The 21,942-nt window shown below is 50.6% G+C and overlaps 1 protein-coding gene across 10 annotated transcripts in view; it reads right to left on the bottom strand.

The window, feature by feature from the left end:
• Window positions 1-129: 129 nt before the first annotated feature.
• Window positions 130-21,942, bottom strand: part of KCNAB2 (potassium voltage-gated channel subfamily A regulatory beta subunit 2) — a 106,557-nt gene continuing 84,744 nt past the window's right edge. For 9 of the 10 annotated variants that reach the window (XM_007532764.3, XM_016192400.2, XM_060201333.1 and 6 more), the window contains 11 exons: window positions 21,371-21,450; window positions 17,718-17,762; window positions 15,275-15,319; window positions 13,763-13,806; window positions 11,537-11,623; window positions 7,583-7,668; window positions 5,997-6,117; window positions 5,696-5,790; window positions 4,381-4,501; window positions 3,976-4,064; window positions 130-2,728 (listed from right to left, as the gene is read on the bottom strand). In XM_007532764.3, the coding sequence (XP_007532826.1) occupies window positions 2,639-2,728; window positions 3,976-4,064; window positions 4,381-4,501; window positions 5,696-5,790; window positions 5,997-6,117; window positions 7,583-7,668; window positions 11,537-11,623; window positions 13,763-13,806; window positions 15,275-15,319; window positions 17,718-17,762; window positions 21,371-21,450 (903 nt within the window). In that variant the 3' untranslated portion in view covers window positions 130-2,638. The remainder of the gene's footprint in view (window positions 2,729-3,975; window positions 4,065-4,380; window positions 4,502-5,695; window positions 5,791-5,996; window positions 6,118-7,582; window positions 7,669-11,536; window positions 11,624-13,762; window positions 13,807-15,274; window positions 15,320-17,717; window positions 17,763-21,370; window positions 21,451-21,942) is intronic. The other variant, XM_060201335.1, reaches the window with a different exon arrangement.

Below are 21,942 nucleotides of genomic sequence, written 5' to 3'. Positions count from 1 at the left end.
CTCTCCCTTGGGACCCATTTCTCTGAGCCTCAGCCTTGGAACCAGGCTGAGGTTTCCCCGGGTGCCCTGTCTGGGTCCTTGACCCAGAACACCTATGCCCTGGAAATGAGGGCAGCAGAGAGCCACAGACCCTGACGAAGTTGGGTTTTATTTTGTCATTCCATAAATATGTCTTGACTGAGTGTCGCTGGAAGCTCGAGGCCTGGGGCATCTCTGCTGGTGGGGAATGCAGGTTAGCAGAGGAGGGACCAGTCATTAAAAAAAAAGGTGGAGAGGAAGAAAGCATGTTATTTACATGACCAGGAGGGGATAGAAGATGGATGAGTCCCTATGTCATTCCTGGAACTTCAGATGGGTAGGTTTGGGATGGGGGATGGGAGTGTTCCAGGTATCATTAGCAAGGCTCACCCCAAATCAATCCACTTTTGGTGAACTACATAAACTTCTATTGGGACACCTTGGGACTCAATATGCTTCTAGGAGACAGTAAGATGGGCATCAGGAAGCTAGAGGGCTCCCCCTAGCCAGAGGGGTGGGTGGTGAAACCCAGGAGTCTAAGGAGCAAACTAGCTGGCCTAAACCCTACACGGGGCCCTTTCTCCCACCTCTTGGGCCTGATCTGCAGCTGTTCTGTTTTTAGGCTCCGACTACTCTTGATCTTTCATTGGCTCCAGCTGATTTCTCCCCAACTCCAGCCCTCTCCTAAGTGGGGGGACTAAGCCCCAGCAATGTGGGACCCACTGGGAAAATGGGAACCTCAGAACCAGGCTTTGAACATGCCCAGAGCTATGAATTGCTGGGGTCCTGGCACCAGGCATTTTGGCCTTGGCCAAAATGCACCTGTTTGGTGCATATGTGGCCAACAGGGGCTCAGTTGACAATCCCTACCTGGGGCCTGACTGTGAGCCCTGGTCTACCTTTCAGCAGTGGCTAGGATTGGGGGGCTGCAATGTAGGGCTGCCCCAGCTAGGCTGGGTGGACCCATGTCAGGGCCTTGCCCTTGGACAGGACACTCCTGACTGTGTGAGGGGGGATTAGGCAGGACCTGTGCTGAAGGGATGTGGACCCCCCAGTCACACAAGGCTGCTTCTGGTGAAGCTGGTGGGAGACTCCCTGGGAAAGACCCCTTCCACCTCCAGGGACCTGGTCTGGTATGTGTGGGCATCAGCACAAGGGTCTGGAGCAAGGAGGTTGTCTCTTTCCCCCTTTCCCTCTCCCTCAAGCCTCTTTCCCAACCTCAGTCCAACCTGGGGTCTGGAAGGTGGGAGGGGTTCTTTGAATTGGAGAATCTTTCCCTGGAGAGAGAGGGTTTGGGGGTATAGTCAGGCATCACACAGGGCCCTGCAGAGTGAGCTGACTCATCTGTACAGCTTGGCTCCTGCACCCTCCCTGACCCCCTCTTCCCCAAGCATATAGTTCAGGGCTGTGCAGGGAAGAGGGTTTGCTGGGCATTCTGGCCACCTCTACCCCACCCCTTCAGCCCTAGGTGGTAGCTGCAAAGTGATTTGCCCACCCTGTGCCCAGTCTGATCCTGGGGGGCCAAGGATGTATGGGAGGAAATCGCCAAGCCTAGCCATCCATCCCTCTTCACAAAGTGTGGGAGTCCCTGGAGGTGGCACCACTGTCTGTCTGCCCAGGTAACTAGATTTGAGTACCCAGACACTTAGCATCCCAGACTAGGCCTCTCACACCCCTCTGATCTGACATATGGAAGATGGCTCCTCCCCAGGTGAGGTGCTCTGGAGCTCAGATGTGGGTGCTTGGGCTCTGGGGCCCCTGAGCACATGGCACAGAAAACCCCACACTTCCATTCTGCAGGGACAAGGGTCCCTGCAGACCCCAGGCCACCACCTAGAGTGGAATGTAGAGGGTTTTCAGGGAGTGTGGCCTTGGGGACATGGGTCCTGCCTGCTGCCACCCACTCATTGCAGCCGTCCTGAGTGCAGTTGGCAGCCACAGTGCAGCTAGGCATGCACAACCCCAGGCCTTTTGGTGGGGGTAGGGGGATAATGGGGGACCGGGCATCTGGCAGCAAGGGCCAGCAGAGCCCTGGAGGTGACCTAGGCTGGAGCCTGCTCCAGCAGGCCCCTTCCTATCCCCTTGTGCTCCCAGCCTCCCTGGCACCAGGCTCATCAAGAGTGTGCAGGGAGGGAGACAGTGGTGCAATAAGCTTGAAACCAGACTCCCAGACTTTCTGAGGGAGCTTGAGGCAGAGGGATCCAGATCCAGTTTCCTCTTCCCCTCCTCCCACATTACGTGGGGGATTGTGGCAGAAGAGAGGCCAGCCCTGCATGCCCTGAGGCCCCAGTCAGATCTGGGCCTGGCCTGGACTTGAGTCTCTGAGAATGGCTGTAGCTGGAAGAGATTGAGGTGGTTTCTTGGAGGAATGAGCAGAGGTGCAGGCTTGGGTGGGACCACTGACCAGCCTCCCTGATCAGGACCATCTCCTGACTTTGGTCCCACAAAGCAGCAACGGTATCTGGCAGCGACTTTGGAGCTCTCTTTTCTGATGATGTCTGGGTGCATTGCTTTCTTCTGGATGCAAACCACACTCTTGACTTGGCCTCAGAACAGCTTAAGCGAGAAGACAGAGACTAGGAGGGGAACAGAAACTGTCCAGGCCTGTGGCTGGGCCGTCTTAAGACCTGTAGTCCTTTTTGCTGTAGGGTTTATTGCCCAAAATACTATCAATCTCGTGCACGATGGAAGATGAAAGTTTTGGAAGTACCTGTGCACCGAGACAAGAATGAATTAGAACCCCACCATCACCACCATGAGCCTGGCCTGCAGAGAGGATGAGGCCTGGCTTCAGCTACTAGTGGCCCAGACCTGTTCTTGGCATCAAAACCCAGCTGAAACAGATGGGTGCTCTAGAACCTTCTGGAAGGACATCTGCAGCATCAAATGTAGATCCAGGACCAGAATGTCTGATTCCCATATTCCTTGAAACTGTTTTTTCCCAGCCCTCCCAACTTCAGCTGACACCTTCTCATTTCAGGTGACAAAATGGGGGTTATTTCACTCTCAGTTCATTAGCCCTCTGCTCCCCTTAATGCCTTCAGAATCCATCAACGCTTCCTATCTTCCTGAACTATTGCCCTGATTGTCCTTCTGCTCACCCGGCCAGCCTCTACTTAGCAGCCAGAGAGAGGAAGCCCCTGAAAAACAAGTCAGATCAGGCCCTTCTGTTATTGAATATTCCATGCTCACCTGGCTTCTGTTATTGAATATTCCATGCTCACATGGCTTGGGAGGTAGGAAGCACAATGGCTAGAGCTTTAGACTTAAAAACATGAGGTCTTGAGTTTGATTCTCAGCATTGCATGTACCAAAGTGACCTTCTTCCTCTCCCTCTCAATAAATAGGTATTAAAACAAAATAAATCTCATGGGAGTCGGGCTGTAGCGCAGCAGGTTAAGCGCACGTGGTGCAAAGCGCAAGGACTGGCACAAGAATCCCAGTTCGAGCCCCCAGCTCCCCCCCTGCAGGTCTGCAGATGTCTATCTTTCTCTCCCCCTCTGTCTTCCCCTCCTCTCTCCATTTCTCTCTGTCCTATCCAACAATAACATCAATAACAACAACTACAACAACAATAAAAAACAAGGGCAACAAAAGGGAAAATAAATATTAAAAAAAATGAATCTCATGTGCTCTGCCCACCCTCTCCCTCCCCATTCTGGATCAGTGACTGCAGGGCTCTGGGACCTGCCCCACCTAGCTTATCTTCTGTCTCTCACCCCCCAACCCTGCTCTGGCCTGGCATCATACAGATCTGGGCTCCCATAGACCCTCTCCATTTCCTGGAGGGTTCTAGAAAGGAGTTCTTCAAGAGTGGGGCTCCTAAGTGTTGACAGAATCCGAATGCCCAGAATAGTGCCAAATATATAGCAAGTGTCCACTAAGCATGTGCTGGATGGATACCAGACAGAAGCCCCAAACTCTGCCCCAGGTCCCCAGGGCACAGGGCTCACTCACCTGTATGGCTCCAATGTTCTCCATCAGCTGGTCTGTGCTGGAAGCCCCCAGGAGCACGGAGCTAACACCCTCATTTCGTAGGCACCAAGCTGGGAACAGGAGGCCAAAGTGAGGTGGACACAAACCCTGGACCACCCTTTCTAGCCTTTCCCAGGCCCTGGTAGGGTCAAAGATCTAGTTTTTTGGTCTGGGGGCTGGGAGCATCTAGGAAGGGCCTGGCAGACTGAGTAGTCTGCAGTGCTGGGTGGGTGAGGCCTTACCCAAAGGGGTCTTGGGGGTGGACCTTGACATTAATTATCCCCAGGAGGAAAGGTGACCCTAGTGCTCAGACACCCCAATCTGGCTGATGGTGGAGAACTGGAGCACCCCATGTTTGCCCAAGGACCCAGGCTCCAACCCTGTTACCTATGGCCAGCTGGGGGAGGGTGCAGCCCAAGCGCTCGGCGATGGCTTGCAACTCCTTCAACTTAGCTTGCTGGCGCCGACCCTCCTCGCTCAGGATCTTGTCTTTCAGCCATTGGTAGCCCTAGTGGTGGTGGTGGTGGTGGGGCACATGGCATACAGGTGAGGTGGGCAGCTGTACCTCTGGATACAGACGACTGAGACATGTGCTCCTTCCAGAATCTTCTCACTCAAGCAACAGTGCTCACCCCACACCCACACATCCTGCCCCTGATCTGCCTATGTGTGACAGACCCATCATGCTGGGCTCTGCCCCTCCCTTCTCCTTGGAGGCCTGTTAAGCCTTGGAAGTGTGCTTTGACCCTTGGTCCAGAGGACTCCTCACCTCAGCTTCCCTGCTCCTGCCCCAGGATTATAGTGCTCTCCCCCAACCTCTCCAGGACTCTCTGTCCTTACTGTGGGTTGGGGTAGTAAGTGTGTGTGTGGGGGGGGTCAGGGAGGGCAGGTCATCCTGCCCTTGAATCTGGGGCTCACATTTAGCATGGCTCTAAGTTGATCTGGCCCATCTCTGGTAGTCCTGTGGTCTGGAGACCTTCCCCAGTACCCACCCCAGAGGTGTGTGCATGTGTGTGTGGGGGGGGGGTTGGGGAGGATAGTCCCAGGAGACCAACTCTGAGTGACAAATGAAAATCTGCAATCAACACTGAGTGCAGGGATGGCCAGAGTGGGGAGTGGATGTGGTCCCAGAGGTGACACAGGAGATAAAGCATTGGACTCTCAAGCATGAGGTCCTGAATTCAATCCTCAGCAGCACATGTATGAGAATGGGGAGTGGGGAAGTGGAGGGGCTCCTTCATCTGGGACATGTCCTATGGGGGTGGGAAGACTTTTTTTTTTTTTTTTACCAGTGCTGAGACTGTGAAGCCTCAGGCACAAGAGTCTTTTGTAAAACCACTATGCTATCTCCCCAGTCTGGAATTTTTTTACTTACAAATTTTTAAAATTTTTTCTTCTTTTATAACCACAGCAGTGCTCAGCTCTGGCTTACAGTGGTGCTGGGAATTGAACCTGGGATCTTTGGTGCTTTAAACATGAAAGTCTTTTTACATCACCATTTATGTATGTCCCCAACCCCAGCAGTCCTTCTAAAATAGGGGACTCAAAGGGGTTCCCTGTTCCTAGTCTACACCACACAGGCCCATGGAAGCCTCACCCAGCACCACAACCTAGTCCCCAAAGCCCCACATCTCCACTCTGCCTCCTGCCAGGCAAACTGGCAGCCCCAGCACAGCCCAGCACAGCCCAGCCGGTCCTTCACCTTCAAGGAGGCCCTTGAGTAGGGGGGGATGCCACTGTCATACTTTCCAGAAACGATACCACAGGCTAGAGGTGACCAGGTCATGGCGCCAACACCTGGGAGAGAGACAGCAAGGAGAGGTCAGGTCCAGCACCACCAGTGGGGGAGAAGCATAAGGTGGTGGAGGGAGAGGGGCCAGGGAGAACGGGGTGGGGTGCGGTAGGGGAGGACAGCAGAGAGGAGGGGAGGGTAAAGAAGAAGAGAGGAGGGGAGGGAAGGGAAGGGGAAGGGAGGAAGTAGGACTGGGAGTCAGGAGGCCCACCGATCTTGTGGAAAAGCTCTGGCAGTTGCACTTCCACCTTCTCACGCTGGAACATGTGGTACTCAGCCTGCTCGCATATGGGCGGGATCAGGTTGAACTGCCGGGCCACTGAGTAGGCTTCCTGTGGTTGCAAAGAGGTATGCGAGGGGCTTGTGGTTAGGGGACCTGAGTGTGCGCCCAGGGCCGCCCTCCTCATCTTCCTGGTTGTCTTATGAGCCCATTTTAGGTCACAGTGTGCCAGGGGATGGCGATGGGTTGTGGGACCCCAGGCTGAAGGCATTTGGGGAAGGCACCATACAGTATGGAGACTTCTGGAATTTACTGGCCTTGCTGGATGGCCTTGGGCAAGGGGTTCACTCCTCTGTACCTCAGTTTCTCCAGTTCTGAGATTCCAATGAATCAAAGGTGTTTGCAGTCATGGCACATGATCATAGCTGCCTGGCACTGGGCAGTGACTCCAGGGCACAAGCCCTGGGGTGATGAAATAGCAGAATGGGAGCTGGTGGCTGGGAGTGGGGGAGGGGCAGTGGGGGTTTTGTGAAGGCCTGACATCAGTTGGGTTTCTGGGACTTGCAGCTTGAGGCCAGGACTCTACACACAGAATGGGAATAACCTCTGCAAACAGAATATCCAAAATTCCTCAGCAGGCCCAAGGGGCCTGTCCCCTCTAGTCTGAGATTCACTTTTCCCATCTATAAAGTGGGGATAGCCAAGGGATGCTTTTTGAATCAATGCAGCCCCCAGATAGCGAGAGAGAGAAGCCAGGTGCTCTTTAGGACCCTCCAAACACATCAGGCTGATCCATACCACTCACTGGCTTCTTCAATTGTGCTTATCTTGAAAGAATAACAATCCTATTTAATTTCAGTGAAGAACTGAACTTTTCAATGGGGAATTCCCCTCCAAAGATACCCAGAATCTTGGAAGTGGGCATGGGAAAGGCTGGGCTGGGAGGGAGGTCTGAGAGCCTCTTAGGAACAAAGCGCCCCTACCCCAATGTGGGCTACCCCAAGAGTCTCAAGAACTGTCCATGCCCTTCCCCGCCTCTGCTTCTGATGGTTCTCATGGGGAGAAAAAACAGTGTGGATATGTGTGTGTTTCCTTCCACCAAAAGCTCTCCCAGGGATTTAACCTGGGACTTCAAAGTCTCAGGCATAAAAAGACTTGTTGTCTGACCACCATGTGATCTCCCAATACTGGTTTGTTTGTTTGTTTATTTACTTTTAAAGATTTTTTAAAATTGCCATTTTTTAAAATTGCTGAGGCTTGGTACCTTCACGATAAATCCACCACTTCTGGCAGCCATATTTTTTTCCCCCTTTCCCTTTTAAACTTTGATAGAACAGACAGAAATTTGGAGAGAGAGAGAGAGAGAGAGAGAGAGAGAGAGAGAGGGAGGGAGAGAGACTTGCAGCACTGCTTTACCATTCCTAAAACTTCCCCTCTGCAGGTACAGAGTAGGGGCTTGAACTCAGGTCCTCACACATGATAATGTATGTGCTCAACTAGGTGCACCACTGCTCGTGCCCCCTGCCCCATAGCTATTTCTAAGGTCCTGATCTCCACACTTGTCCAAACACTCATACCATGATCTCCATGGAGCTCCAGCGTGATGTGCCCCAGTACATGGCCATTCCCTGGTTGATGACGTGGGTCATGGCACGAACCGTCTCTGTCATGAAAGAAGGGAGAACCTCAGGTGGGGGGATGGCTGGGGACACTGGGCCCAGCCTGGGGACATTCTGCAAACACAGGTGGGGCGCTGGGAGGAGGCAGGGGTGCTGCAGAGATGGCTTGCAAGCAGTGTACTTCCTGGCTCCTGAGTCAGAGTGATCAGGGTTGTTGGAAAAAAAGTGAACTGCAATCCAAGAAGTTAGTCTTGAAAACCCTATCCCTCACCTTAGTTACATGCCTTGTGGAATCTTTGAAAAGAGGGGTTACAAATGGATTATGATGTTTCCATGGCAGACCGGAGGGATGAGGAGAAGGTGGGGTCAAAGATGGAGATGCTGAACTCTGGAGCAGGAGGGTCAGGGAAATTCTCTCATCTGGAGAGGAGCCAGGTAAATGGGCGAAGGCTGTAGTTAGGTTGGCAAGAGGCAACAGGAAGGAAAGGCAATCTCTGCCCTTTTTTAGTCTACCTGGGGTTAGTCTAAATTCTAATCAGGATATGGAGAATTGAATGAAGAGATAATGATGGCAGGAACAAAGGGCAGGGGTGTGGGACCCTGGAGGTCCAGTAAGTATGTGTATGTGTGCATGTGCGTGTGCGTGTGTAGGAGGGAAGGCTGTAGGGTGAATCTACTCTCTTGTCAAGAGAGCCAGATGTAGACCTGGCAAACCCTGTTTGGACTTCTACTTCTGGGGCTAGGTTAGGGAGAATTCCACTCATGTGGGATGGTGAGTGGCCTCTGTTCCTGGGACAGTGGGGACAGGCTGGTGTCCCCCTTCTGTGAAGGGTCAAGGTATGGAGTAGAACAGTTAAGTCTTTCTGTGCTCTAGAAACAGCATCAATCCTGGCAGCATCCTCAGAACTTAATGGTTGAAGCTCTGTGGTACCCTTTTGAGTAAGAGAAGGGACTTTCCTCTCACCTAAGTGGATGATTCTTCTTCATGCACCCAAGAGGGTTCAGAAATACAAGTCTGTCAGTGAGAGCTCTCCCCTGGACTGTTTCAGTTTCATGGGACCGATGAGGTTCTTGAAAACAAACTTGGGCCCAGATTTGAAATGTCAAATGGCCCTTTGCTTTGCAGGATGTAGGACTACTCCATCACATTGCTCCCAGGTCCCATACAGTGCTTGCAAGTTCGACTGTCAGAGGCAGCATAGGAAGTCGAGTTGAAGAGCAAGTGTTTCTAAAACCAGAGCAATGATATTGATCCTTGAAAGTTTCTTTCTTTCTGTCTCTCCACTAATAGCTTGGCTCTTATTTGCCACTGACCTGGGGAAGCTGAGGTCTCTGCAGTTGGCTAGGTGGGAGGGGAGGGCAGGAAGGAAGAAGGCTGGGTTTGTTTGGAAGCTCCACCTTTGAATGGCAGCCAGCCAAGAGGCACGTATTCTGGTAGAGAACTTTTATTTTCATTATGTCTTTGGTCCCTGACTGCCCCCTTTGGCCAAGATCCCCTCTTTCAGTAGAAAGTTACGGGGTGTCTGTGGTGCTGGTATTATCAGGCTCATGTAAGACCCCTGAAAAAAATTATACCTGCAGGTCAAGCCCAGCCCTCTCTTCCTTCCAAAGTTAGGGCCTGGGCACCTGTCTGCCTGTCCCAGGGACATGGCCTGGCAGGAAGCTCTAACCCTCTGGGACTACCAACAGACTGCCTGCTCTCACTGCTCCACTGATGGACATGAGACATAACAGTGCTGGGTGGGAGGGACTGGGGGGGTGTCCCTAAGGTTATAACTGCTTGTATCTACCATTCCAGTTCACCTGTGTCAGGTGTTTAGAAACACTCATGGGGGCACCTGAGACCATGCAGTACAACTGTCCAATTCTTTGCAGCCAAGGCTTGGGTCCACATGCCAGAGAGACAGACAGAGAACCCAGAAGGCACCCCCTTGCATACAGTTCTGCCCTAACTGGGAAAACCCGCAATGCTCTGCAATGCCCCTTCCATGCAGGAGAGGGGAGATGAGTCCACTGAGCACCAGGAGGCCAGGCTGAGAGCAGGAGCTTGGAAGAGCCTGTGGTTGGCCTGAGAAGGAGGGGGTCTTGGGCTAGAGCTCCCGCATTCCTCAAATGATTTGGGCAGGAATAGGCTAGGCCTGGAGCTCCCACACAGGAGCATGGGCCTTTGCATTTTGGCCTAAGCCTGATGTCAGTGACGCCAGGAAGAGAGGCCATTAGGGACCACTGTCTATTGCCCCAATATTTAATGCTGTTGAACAGAAACAGGAGGACCAAATACTTCTAGCTGCTGCCAAAACCTACGGCCTCTCCTGCCACATCACAAATAATACATGGGAGGGGTCAGGTGGCAGTGCCAGCTGGCAGGCAGGAGCTCTTTGACTGTGGAACAAAGCCTGGTCCCTAAGGACCTAGGCCTGTCATGGGTGGGTGGTCCTGAGGACCTTGTTAGGTGAAGGTCAGGTAGAGACTGAGTGTAGCCCTCTTAGAGTTTCCCCAGCTCCCGGAGGTGTTCTTCAAGAGGAAAACAAGTTCCTTCCTATGGAAAGGGCTAGCTGCATGGCTGGGGTGAAGGTGGCAGGTAACCCATCCCACTGTAGGCAGCCTGGCAGCTTCCACATCTGGCTGAGGCAAGAACCAAGTGAACACCTGCTGTGGAGAAGGCAAGACTAGCCTGAGGCCACATGTCTGCAGGCCCTGCCCTATGTGTTGACTACTGGCGGGGAGCTGGTCTCCCCAGCCCTCTCCCAGACCATCCAGGGTCAAGGTTTCAGGCAGTGATCACAGCACCCCCAGCTCAAGAAGAGGCCTTGCAGATTACAGCAGAGCCAGGCGGTGGGGTGTCATGCACAGGATAGGGGTGCAGGGGTGAGGCATGGAATGACGGTGTGGTTTGGCGGGGAGCAGGGGCTCCACACCGTGGTGCTTTCCCTTCACTTGCAAGAGATTCTCCCAGGACCCCTATTTTTTCTTTATGCATTTTATGGAGAAGTCTGTCATATGGGGAGTAGGGGGAGAGAGTTGTGTAAATAAAAACACTCATAAAATGCAGCTTGGACACAGAAGTCAATAGTCAGGCTAGGGTACTGTGTACCTTCTATGATGAATGTCCTTGACTTGGAGGAACTAAATGGGTCCCCTGGTGATAAAAGAAAGATTTAAAGAGACCAGAGTTTATAGCTGTGGAAACACTGAAGGGCATGGTATGACGAGGGGCATGGGGAAGAAGCACCAATTACTGTCACAGAATCCTCATTTTTTTGTTTAACAAAAAAAGGGTGAAAAAAACCACACACACATACATATACATCTGTGCCTGCATGGTATATGTATATATCTATGAACAAATGAAGAAAATAGAACTGGAACACAACTTAATGTTCGGAGACTTGGAAGCAGCAAAGCCTAAGTGAGAAGGTGCCTGAAGCAGGGAGTTGGGGGCTGGGAGGGGCTGCGGGTCCCCAGCAGGAGTTGAAATAGTAAGCCCCAAAGAAACCAAAACTGGTCTTCAAGACACAATATGTTTTTTTTTTCTCCTCTAAGTAACAACTTTTCCTCCCAAAGCAAAAGATCCCTAAACCTCCCAGTAGAACATGATGAACAACAATGCAGCAGGTGCAGAGTCAAACTGTGACTATCTATCACCAAATATTAGCAGCTGAGAGAACATTCCACAGCTGGAAGCCCAGGAGGGGTGTGGAACTTGGTGTGCATCAGGACGGAGACCCAGCCTGGAAGCGCCCATCACAGACTGAGTCTGTCCCACCCTTCCTTGCCCTCCTCCCACCAGCCTGGCTTTCCGTGACTCATGGCCCCTGTGCTAGTGGCCATCAAAGTCTTAGCTCTACAGCCTTCTGCTCTTTGAGGCCCTGCACCAGGTCTGGCCATCCAGGGCCTCCAGAGGTCACCTACCTTCCATGGGTGTGTTGGGGTCTGGGCGGTTAGCAAATACCACATCCACATACTCCAACTGTAGCCGCTCGAGGGAAGCTTTCAGACCTGTAGGGGAGAAGGGGATTGGAGGGACCATCACCATCTCTCTTCACAGACATTGTTGTCCCCTGCCCTTCTAGCCATGCATGAGTCAGAGAGCAAAGGATGAGAGACACACCTGGCACAGGAACCTGGGGGTGGTGGTGTTGGACAGACACATGGGCAAGTATCACCTGAGGTCATGGAAAGCCACAAGAAAAGTGGGGGCACACCCCAGAGGAGATGGCAGTCTCATTCCTTTAGGAAGGTGGCTGGGTGGGTCACGGATCAAATGCCCTGTAACTCCCAGTATACCCTTCCTTTGTGATAGCAGGTATAGCTAGATTGTCTGACACAAATAGAGGCTGGTGTCTGAAATGAACAAATCATGAACCAGTACAGCTACAGATTGCTTAAGCATGTCTCAGTCAACAACAGACTGTACAGACAACAGTGGTCCCTATGTATAGCCTGGTGTGCAGCAAACTGTGCCATCTAGGTCTGTGTAATTACATTCTATAATGTTTGCACAGTAGTGACATTGCCCAGCGGCGCATTTCTCAGAACATACCCCCTTTGTTGAACAAATACCTGAGAACATTGCTATAGAGTGAGAATGCTGGAACTGGAGCTTGGAGAAGAACAGTCAGGACTCCTCTGCCCTTTTTTTCCCCTGCCTTGACCCCATTCAAGATTTAAATGTTCTAGGGCTGGGCTAAGCAGGATGCCTCCTTCATCTTTTTTGCACTTTCTTTCACTATAATAAAATTCCTTGTGTTGTCTCCCAGTTTCATGCTGCCCTGGGGTGGGGGTGGGGGTCGCAGTGGGATAAGGAAGTGAAGGAGAGGAGCACTTTCTCTTTTTCCTTCTCGTAGAGATATGCTCCTCACAGAAAGAAGATCACTGGTGCATTCAAAGAAGAGTTAATATCAATCCTTCTCTTAATAAGAGCTTAAGAGCTTCTTAATATCAAGCTCTTCCAAAAAACAGGAGAGAATTCATTTTGTCCTGATCCCAAAAATCAGACAAGGACATCACAAGAAAATTTAAGGTCCATATTCCTGCTCCACAAAGATGCAAAGCTCCTCAAGAAGGTACTAGTTAACTGAGTTCAAGAACATTATCAGGATCACACGCCATGATCAAGTGGGTTTACTCCAGGAATGCAGAGATGGTTCCACATCTGCCAATCTGTCAACATTGTTCACCATATTCTTAAAAAGAGAAATAAGACTCATATGATCACCTCAGATAAAGCATTTGTCAAGATCTAGAATTTTATTATGCTGAAAATTCTTAATAAAGTGGGTATTCTAGAGGGGATGTGCCTTGCTCGGCACGGTAAAGGCCATATTTGGTAGAGCCACAGCCAACACCATACTCTGTGGTGAAAAACTGTAAATGTTTTCCCTCACAGTAAGGAACAAAACAAGAGCATCTATCTCTACTTTCATTCAAAATGGTATTGGGAATCTTAGAAGAATCATGCAAGAAAAGACACAAAACTTACCCAGAACAGAAAGGAAGTACAACTGTTACTATTTGTAGATGGCATGACACAGAAAACCCTAAAGAGCCCACCAAAAAACTGAGGACCAATGAATAGATTCAGTGAAGTAGCAGGATGCAAAACCAATATAAAAATATGGTGAGCATATTATTTGGCAAAAATGAACATGGATAGAAAGCACAAAGATAATAAAAAAGCAGGATAAGGAAAACATATGCTGAGCTATGTCCAAGGAATTCCCTCACTAGATTCTTCCTGATGCTAGTAACCCCAGAGATGAGTGTCGTTCTATATATACTCTTTACAGATGCTAGGGCAGAGTTTTTGGGGAAGTTGATGTCTCTTGTTGAAGTCAGCACAGATCCCAGTCTAGATTGAAACTCAGGCCTGTCTATGTCCCCTCTGGAGACCCCAAGCCCATCCAAGGGAGAACATGGACTAGCCCCATCATTCCTTCCACTCCCTGCTGACATTACGGACCCGCCCTGGGAACGCCTGGAATGGAAGGAGTGGGTGGCTCCAGAGCATCGGTGTCCTAAGGACTGGGACTCTTGGGCCATAGATATATATCATTGGTGGGGTTTCTCTCACTCTTGAGTCTCCGAAAGCATCCCAGGGCTTAGAGGGCATATGGAATCAAAGTCAGTCCCCCTCACCTTCTATTATGTGCTTCCGTGAAAGGCCCCTCTCGGTCTCTGCTCTGAAAAACAGGTCAACAGCATAAGTGATGTTGCAAGTGACTTGGGGAAAATGTTTTTGGCAGGTCAGGAGAAAAGAGCAGGTCAAGGCAGGCCTTGTGCAGCCTGCTCCCCTCTACCAGGAGGTCAGGCAGGAGTCCTGTGTCCCTGCTGTTCTAGGAGAGCTGGAGTGGCAATGGGGGCACAGTCTTTGTTTTATAATTTGCCTTTCTGTTTGGTTTGGATTTTTGCCTCCAGGACTTTTCACCTGTGTGATTCCATAGCTCCCATCAGATTCTGTCTTATTCCCTCCCTTTCTCCCTACTTACCTTCTTTCTCCTTTTCTTCCCCCCATCTCACTTTCTATAAAGAAATAGAGGAGACACCAACCCACCATTTCCTTTTCACATGTGCCCCCATATGGTGGTAGGGGCTCAAACCTGCATCCTTGCACATAGTAAGGCATGCACTTTATTAGATGACCAATTTTTGGTGCATGAATTAGATTTTAAAAAATTTTATTGTTGCATTTATTGTTGTTGTTATTGATGTCACTGTTGTTGGATAGGATAGAGATAAATGGAGAGAGGAGGGGAAGACAGAGAGGAGGAGAGAAAGATAGACACCTGCAGACCTGCTTCACCACCTGTGATGCGACTCCCCTGCAGGTGGGGAGCCGGGGGCTGGAACTGGGATACTTATGCTGGTCCTTGTGCTTCATGCCACGTGTGCTTAACCCACTACGCTACTGCCTGACTCCCTGGATATATATATATATATATATATATATATATATATATATATATATATATATATATATATTTAAGATTAAGGGGCTGAGAAGTGTCTCAGCAGGTAGAACATGTGCCTTACCATGTATTAGGCCCTGGCTTCAGTCCCCAGAACCACAAGGGAGCATTAAGGACAGTACCAAGCAAACTCCACAGATGGTGGAGTGATGCTGTGGTCTCTCCTCTCCCTTTCCCTTTCCCTCTCCTTCTTTCTCATTTCCTCCTTCCCTCTTTCTTCTCTCTCTTTGTTTCAATACACAATGAAAATCAGGTCAGGAAGTGGCTCAATAGTACTGTGCAGGTTTGAGGTCTTGGGTTTGTTTCCTGGCACTACATTTAAAAAAAAACAATTAAGAAAAAAACAATTAAGAACATATCTCACATATAAAAATTCCTATGAACCTGATTTCGTTCATTCCCAAAGGGAACATGGGGCCAGACACCCATAGATGGGTAGGGGTGGTCTGTGGCCTAAAGCCAATTCACAATTCTTCTGTATTTCTGGAATGCTTAGCATGCTACCTTTATAATCAGAAAAAAGAACAGCTGGCTACACAAGGGCCACCACCCCTGCCTGGCTCCTGTCCTCTAGAAAGCTCCTGGATGAGGCTGACAGACCCCATGCACTCTTCTATCCCCTCACAATTGCCTGCCCCAGCCTCCTGAATCAGAAGTCATGGACAATATGGATTGTACCTACTTTCCTCCCCAGAAGATCTTGGTGGTGATGACGAGGCTGGATCGCCTACAGGTGGAAAAGAAGGATGATGTTACCGGATCCCTAGTGGGTCTCCCACCAGCATAACTTCAGCTCTCACACAAGGGTCCTGAAATCCTTCCTCTTAGGGAGCTTGGGGCCTACAACAGGGCGCTTCTCTATCATCCCATCTTGGTGGGTGGAGCCTAGGTGCCTTGGGGCTTCCAATGGCACCAGAAGACAGCCTCATGGTACATGAAACTAATAACATGCAAGTAATGAGCAGTGACAGTGGGGGCAGGGCTGAGGGACCAGCAAGGCCACCTGTCCTATGGATTTTGTCAGGGAATGGTGAGAACAGAGACTCTCAGAGGCCAGAGGAAGGGGATTTGACAGAGGAGCTCTGTGGGGCTGCGGGTGGCAGTGAGCACGCCAAAGCTGAGAAGGAAGTAAGGGATCGAGCAGCACAGACTTTCTGTTGGGTAACCTCAGAAAATTTATGTTTAGGGTCACTTCAGGTTGTGGTGGAGCCTGGAGGTCCCATCAAGGAGGGAGATGCAGGGTTGGGGTCAGGACCGGGAAGAAAAAGGGGGGAGGAAGGGTGGGCTTGGGGTGCTGGAAGCAGTCTGGGCATTGGTAGGAGAGTCAGCTCCCAGTTTTTTTTTTAAGATAATCATCATCATTATTTTATTTTATTTTCTGCCACCAGGGTTTTCACTGGGGCTCACTCCTGGTATGTTGCTCTTGGGACCATTTTTTTCTTTTTTCTCTTCTTCTCTCTTTTATTGGATAGGATGGAGAAAAATTGAGATAGGAGGGGGAGAGAAAGAGGGAGAGAAAGAGAGACACCTGCAGACTTACTTCACTGCTCATGAAGTGAGGGCTCATATCTGGGTGACATGTGCACTATCCAGTGCGCCACCACCTGGCCCCTTGGTTCCTAGTTTTAAATCCGCAGAAGGCAAGTGTGATGCCTATGACTCTATTCTGAAGGGGTGACTAGGGCCTGTCTCCTGCCACATTTGACCATGACTCTTCCCAAGAGTCACTGCCTTCCTGGCTGCGTTTTCCTCCAAACCAGGTGGAGGGGCTGTTCAGGAGACAGAGCTTCCCCACCTCCACCCCTCCCCACCCCCAAGGTCTGACAACCAAATGTGCCTGTTCCTGTGTGCTCTCCTAGGACAGTCAGGGGACTTGATGATGGGTGTGTGTGTGTGTGGGGGGGGTTACTTGGGGATGAATTAGAGCTAGGAAGAAACGCTTTGATGTAAACAGAGTAGGAATGTCAATCATTCATGGGAGGATTCTGAGTGGTATTTACTGGGCAGGTATTCTGAGTGGTACTTACTGGCCCAGCTTTATAACTATTTCTGAAAATAAAGATGCCTGGAGGTATGCCTGCTGTTTTAGAGGAGGCTGTGCTACCCACCACCTCCCAAAGTGTAGGCATGTATTCAGTCTGACCTGCTCACAGGTGGGGAACTATGCTTTCCCCCTGCCTGAGGTACCAGCCTGCAGGGACACAGTGGCGGAGTTAGTGGGAGGGTCACATGGTGGGGAGACAGTGTGGAGGGGTAGTGAAGATCAAGGTCTAAGAGCTGCCACACCCCAGCAGAGTGTGACCCTCTGGTGTGCTTATAGACTGGGGGCCTGTTTAACCCCCAGGACAGCCTTGCCAGAGAAGTACTACAGTGACACTGTTACAAGTGGGGGAACTCAGCTCCAGAGAAGTGACATACCGGCCAAGTCTCAGGGATAAGGTGGGTTGGGTGCCATTCTGATTGTGGTGGAAGGACTCTGCATCCCTCCCCTGTACCCCTGCCCTGCTCTGCTCCTCTACATGGGTCTTTTGCCTCCTTCCTCTGTGCCTTTCTTCTGCCACCCAGGAAGTCTTCATCTTGCTCTGTCTGCCCTTACCCAAGTCAGAGCTGCACCCAAGAACCCTGGCCTCTGTATACCTGGGAAGATGGCACAGGCTGGGTGGAGCCACTGTATCTCTTGGGCTCCCCCAACTCTGTCTCTTCTGCCTCCACCCATATCCCTCTCAAGCATATCTCCTTGGATTTGGACTTCACTTGGGGCCACAGCCAAAGCTTCCCCACTTCCCCACAGTCTGGTGCCTTAGCTTCCTCAGGGTGGCCACCCAAGTGTGAAGGGTGTTCTACCAGGAAGGAGCATGAAGTTGCCCCCACTCTGGCTGTGCCTCTTCTCTGGGAGAAAATTCTGGCACTCTGAAACCTTTGAAGGCAGGCAAGTAGCACAAAAGCTTACAAGGCCCACCCTGGGTGCTGCTGGTTGAGAGAAAGGACTAGCCACGTGACCCAAGTCAAGGTCTTCCCCCCCTCTCCTCAGGGTCCAGGCACATTTGCCTCTCATGCCTTTCTGCTACTCTGTGTCCCATGTGCACCCTGGGGGAAAACAGACCCCAAGAGAGATGAGTAGTTACCTCCATCCCTTCTTCTTGATGATGTTTCCTAAAACCACTTCAGCCCTACAAAAAAGACACAGGGTTTCATTAAATTGGAGAGAAGCATCAGATCCTGTGCCACCAAGAGATAGTGACCCTTGGGGTCCCCTCTGAGCAAATATCAATGGAGCCAGGGAGCCAGGCTGTAAATGTGGGCTAGTCTCTTGGGCAGATCACCCCAGAGGGAGGGATGGCCTGGGGCTGTGAGCCAGATTGACCTGCTGTTTCCCAGCAGTGGAGTGGGCCTGAGCACAGCAGATGTCTGAAGAAGAAGAGGGTTAAGGCCCTCCTCCTCCTCCTTTTTTTTTTTTTTTTTTTTTTTACTGCCACCAGGGTTATCACTGCACATGAATCCATTGCTCCCAGCAGCCATTTTATCCTTTCTATTGTATTGGATAGGACAAAGAGAAACTGAGTAAGAGAGAAGGGAGAGATAGAAAGATAGCCACATGCATACCTGCTTTATCACTCATGAAGCATCCCCCCTGCAGGTGGGGAGTGAAGGCTTGAACCCAGGTCCTTGTACTTGTACACTTAATATATCTGCAAATCTGGTGTTCTAGTCACTGAAAAATCTCCATGGCTAACAAGCAAGTGCGTGTGCGTGCATGTGTGTGTGCGCGCGCGCGCACACACACATACACACACACACACACAAGCTCTAGGGGTCAGGTGGTGGTACCTGGTTGAGCATACATGTTACAATGTGCAAGGACCCAGATTCAAGCCCTCAGTCCCCATTTACAGGGGAAAAGCTTCTTGAACAGTGAAGCAGTGCTGTAGGTGTCTCTTTATCTCTATCTAAATAAATAAATAAAATATTAAAAATCTATATCAGTGAGAAGCAGGGGAGGGAACCACTGGAATATGTGGTGGTAGAGCTTCAGCTCAGGACTTCCATACCACCACTTTGCCACCTCCCTGGCCAGACAAGTACTTTGTTTTTTATTTTATTTTATTTTATTTTATTTTATTTTATTTTATTTTATTTTATTTTATTTTATTTTTGCCACTATACTTATTGCTGGGGCTCAGTGCCTGCACAACAAATCCATTGCTCCTGGCAGCCATCCTTGTGCAGGCTAACACGTGTATTCAACCGGGTGCACCTAGTCTCAGCAAGTACATTTTTTAAGCTATTCATCAAGTGCAGCCTCTGTATTTGGAGATAAACAACATGCATGCAGGAGGCTGAATTCCTAGGTGTGTGTGTGTGTGTGTGTGTGTGTGTGTGTGTGTGTGTACACCTATCTTTCTCACTTTCAGAAAACACAGAGGCAAGACATTGTGCTGTCCATTCTGCTTGGCATCTCTCCAGATCCTACACCAACCTCAGGCCAGCTGGGGTCACAGGAGGGCTCTTCCAGTGCTGCTTGGCATTGCTGAGCTGGATTGACTTCTAAGAACTTTCTGCTTGCAGCAAAATGTTCCCTAACAAAAACAACAGACGGAGAAAGAGCCAAAACCCAGCGCTCCATCCAATTATCAAAGTGCCTGAGTCATCCACTCAGAAATAATGGTCCCTAATTTGCAAGCTGTTTAGCCTCCTCTTCTCAGCATTCCTCATTTATGGTCAAGATGCACAGAAATTCACCCAGCCTGTGCTCTGTCCTTTATTTCCTGCTTGCTCATTTGTGGGACAAAGGACCAGGGAAAGAGGAAGAGAGAGAAAAGCAATCTGTGGCCCTGGGGTCACAGGAAGTGTAGATAGTGAGCCAACCCCAAACCTGTTCCTCATAGCCATGAACTCCTGTGCCCATGTATCTGGAAAGACTGATACTGGGGGAGGGAAGGGGCACAGAAATCTGGGAAGCACCCAAATTAGTTTCAGCATGAGAAGTGGGGGTGGGGGGTGGGGGTTGCTCAGCAGGCTATGTGCTTGGTACTAAGTTATAAAGAGAGACAGTACCGACCACCTGCTGGAGCTTCCTGGAATTCCCTTTTACCCAGACCAGCTTCTCCCTGCCTGCCCTTGGCATACAGTGAGTGGATCCTGTGTGTGTGTAGATAGAGAGGGGCTAATGCTGGCACCAAGATATTGATTGGGTAGTAAGTGGGCAGCTTTAGCTCTGGGCTGGATTGGAAGGGGTCACATAGGTCAGTAGAGGAGTAGAGGGTACAGGATGAGGGCAGTGGGATCCAGGGAGCAACAGCATCCCAGGGAAAGCTGTTCTCTGAGTCCTCAGCTTCTGATTTAGGGGCTTCTCAACAGGCCTGAGGCTGCACAGGGCACAACATGCTTGCCCCAGCATGTCACCCCTGGGTGTCCAGTTAATCAGGGGGATAAAAGGACAGTGATAAAGAGCGTGGCTGCAGGGAATGGAGGTTCCAGGTCTGCCTGCACACAGGGCTGGGCCATCAGGAGCTGAGGAGGCTGAACAGGACTGCCTGCTGCCTACTCTGATGGGCAGCAAAACCAAAGCAGGTGCAGAGCCAGGGAACATGCCGGGGACACCTTGAGGCTTGGCATCTGCACTGGGCTTTTCTATCTCTGCCTGCTGACTTCACTCATCCATCTGGAAAGCCTTTCACTTGGATGGGAAGCAGCTGCCATCTATGAGGGGGTGAGGAAGGGCACAAAGCATCAGGAAAGGCTGCTGGCGAGCTCTGGAGGAGATTCGTGGGTTCCAGTGGAGGGGTTCCCAAGGCGGTCATCTTCACAGAGCTAGCTGGATGAGGACTTGAGCAGAGGTCCAGCCGGGCTCCCCAACTTTCAATGTACTGCACCCAGTGGTTATAGGTAAGAACCCTGGGGGGGGGGAGAGGGGCTGGGCAGTGGACCTTTTAAGTGCAATTATTACCAAGCACAAGGACATGGGTTCAAGCCCCTTCTCCGGTTCACATGTGGTAAAGCAGATCTGCAGGTGTCTATCCCTCTCCCTCTCTCTTGCTCTCAAAAAAAAAAAAAAAAACAACCCTAGGAAAGAACACTGGGCTGTGGGGCCAGGTGGTGTCCCTCCTGGTCATAGTGTCCAGTGGGCCAGGCTTTTGCCAGTTGATGGGAACTTGGCTCATCCCAGGCAGGAGGGGCCCAGAAGGAGGCTGAGCAAAGAGCCAACAAATGATTTCACAAACAAAAGCTGACTTTTGGAAACCCTATGCAGGAGAGTAGATGATTTGATTACAGTCAATCTTTAAAACTGAAGCCAGCAGCCTTGGCTTAAGAGGGCTTTTCCATAATTGAGTAAGAAAGTTCACTGCCAAGATGGGCAATGTCTCCTGCAGCTCTGGACTGCCAGAGCCCCCCACTCTCTGCTCCAGAGGCCCTGGCTTTCCTGCCACTCTAATTGTACCATTAGGACGTGGGCCTTAGGTCACAGGCATGTCTGGAGAGCCCAGGACAATGACTAAGTCCTCATTCTCACACAGCATCTTTGGCACCAGAGGGCTAGTGGTCATGTGGATGCTTAGATGCAGGGAGCGCTTAGCAAGTGGCCACTGTCCAAGGTTCTGTAATTCTCACCCTATGAAAACAACACCCCTGCCCCAAAAGTCATTTAGAGTTTAGAAGAGAAGGCAGAGAGGGAGGGGTACTTGGGACCCCTCCTTGGAAGGAGACTGTAGGACCACTAGGTGTCCCACTAGGACCCAGGGAAGAGGGCCCCTGGAGAGCATGAGAGCAAGACACGTACTTGCCCGCCGCATAGACTTCCGCTGTGTCGAACAGGTTGATGCCATTGTCGTACGCCAAGGTCATTAGTTGCTCTGCCATCTGAAACAAGAAAACTGAGTTTGCTCCAGCAATTGTGGCAGCACCATCCTCACCCCAGGCAGGAGAGCCCCAAGGTTCCGGAGCACAATGTGGAGGTTCTGGGCCTGTGCTCTTTGTCTTGTGGCCAGTATAGGTCTCCTAGGAATTTCTTTTGCCTCAGGACAGACACACAGGAGGCTCTCAGGAAGGGGTCCACAAAACAATGAAGACAAGTAAAGGAAGAAATAGCCTACACTGGCTTGGGAAGTGGTGCAGTGGCTACAGCTTTAGATTGAAAAGCATGAGATCCTGAGTTCAGTGTCCATCATCCCCAACAAATGCCGGAGTGATACTCTGGATCTTTTACTGATGATGACGATAATAAAAATAACAACAACAATAATAATAAGTGAAAGTCCACAGACTATGGACTTCCTGGAGCAGGATCCTCTCTGTCAGTTCACCAGCAGTCACACTGGGGTGAAGAGTGTCTCCCTAAAGAAATGTGTGCCT

This window comes from Erinaceus europaeus, chromosome 11, assembly GCF_950295315.1.
Source record: "Erinaceus europaeus chromosome 11, mEriEur2.1, whole genome shotgun sequence".
Taxonomy (NCBI): domain Eukaryota; kingdom Metazoa; phylum Chordata; class Mammalia; order Eulipotyphla; family Erinaceidae; genus Erinaceus; species Erinaceus europaeus.
This window is presented reverse-complemented; position numbering and strand designations above follow the sequence as displayed.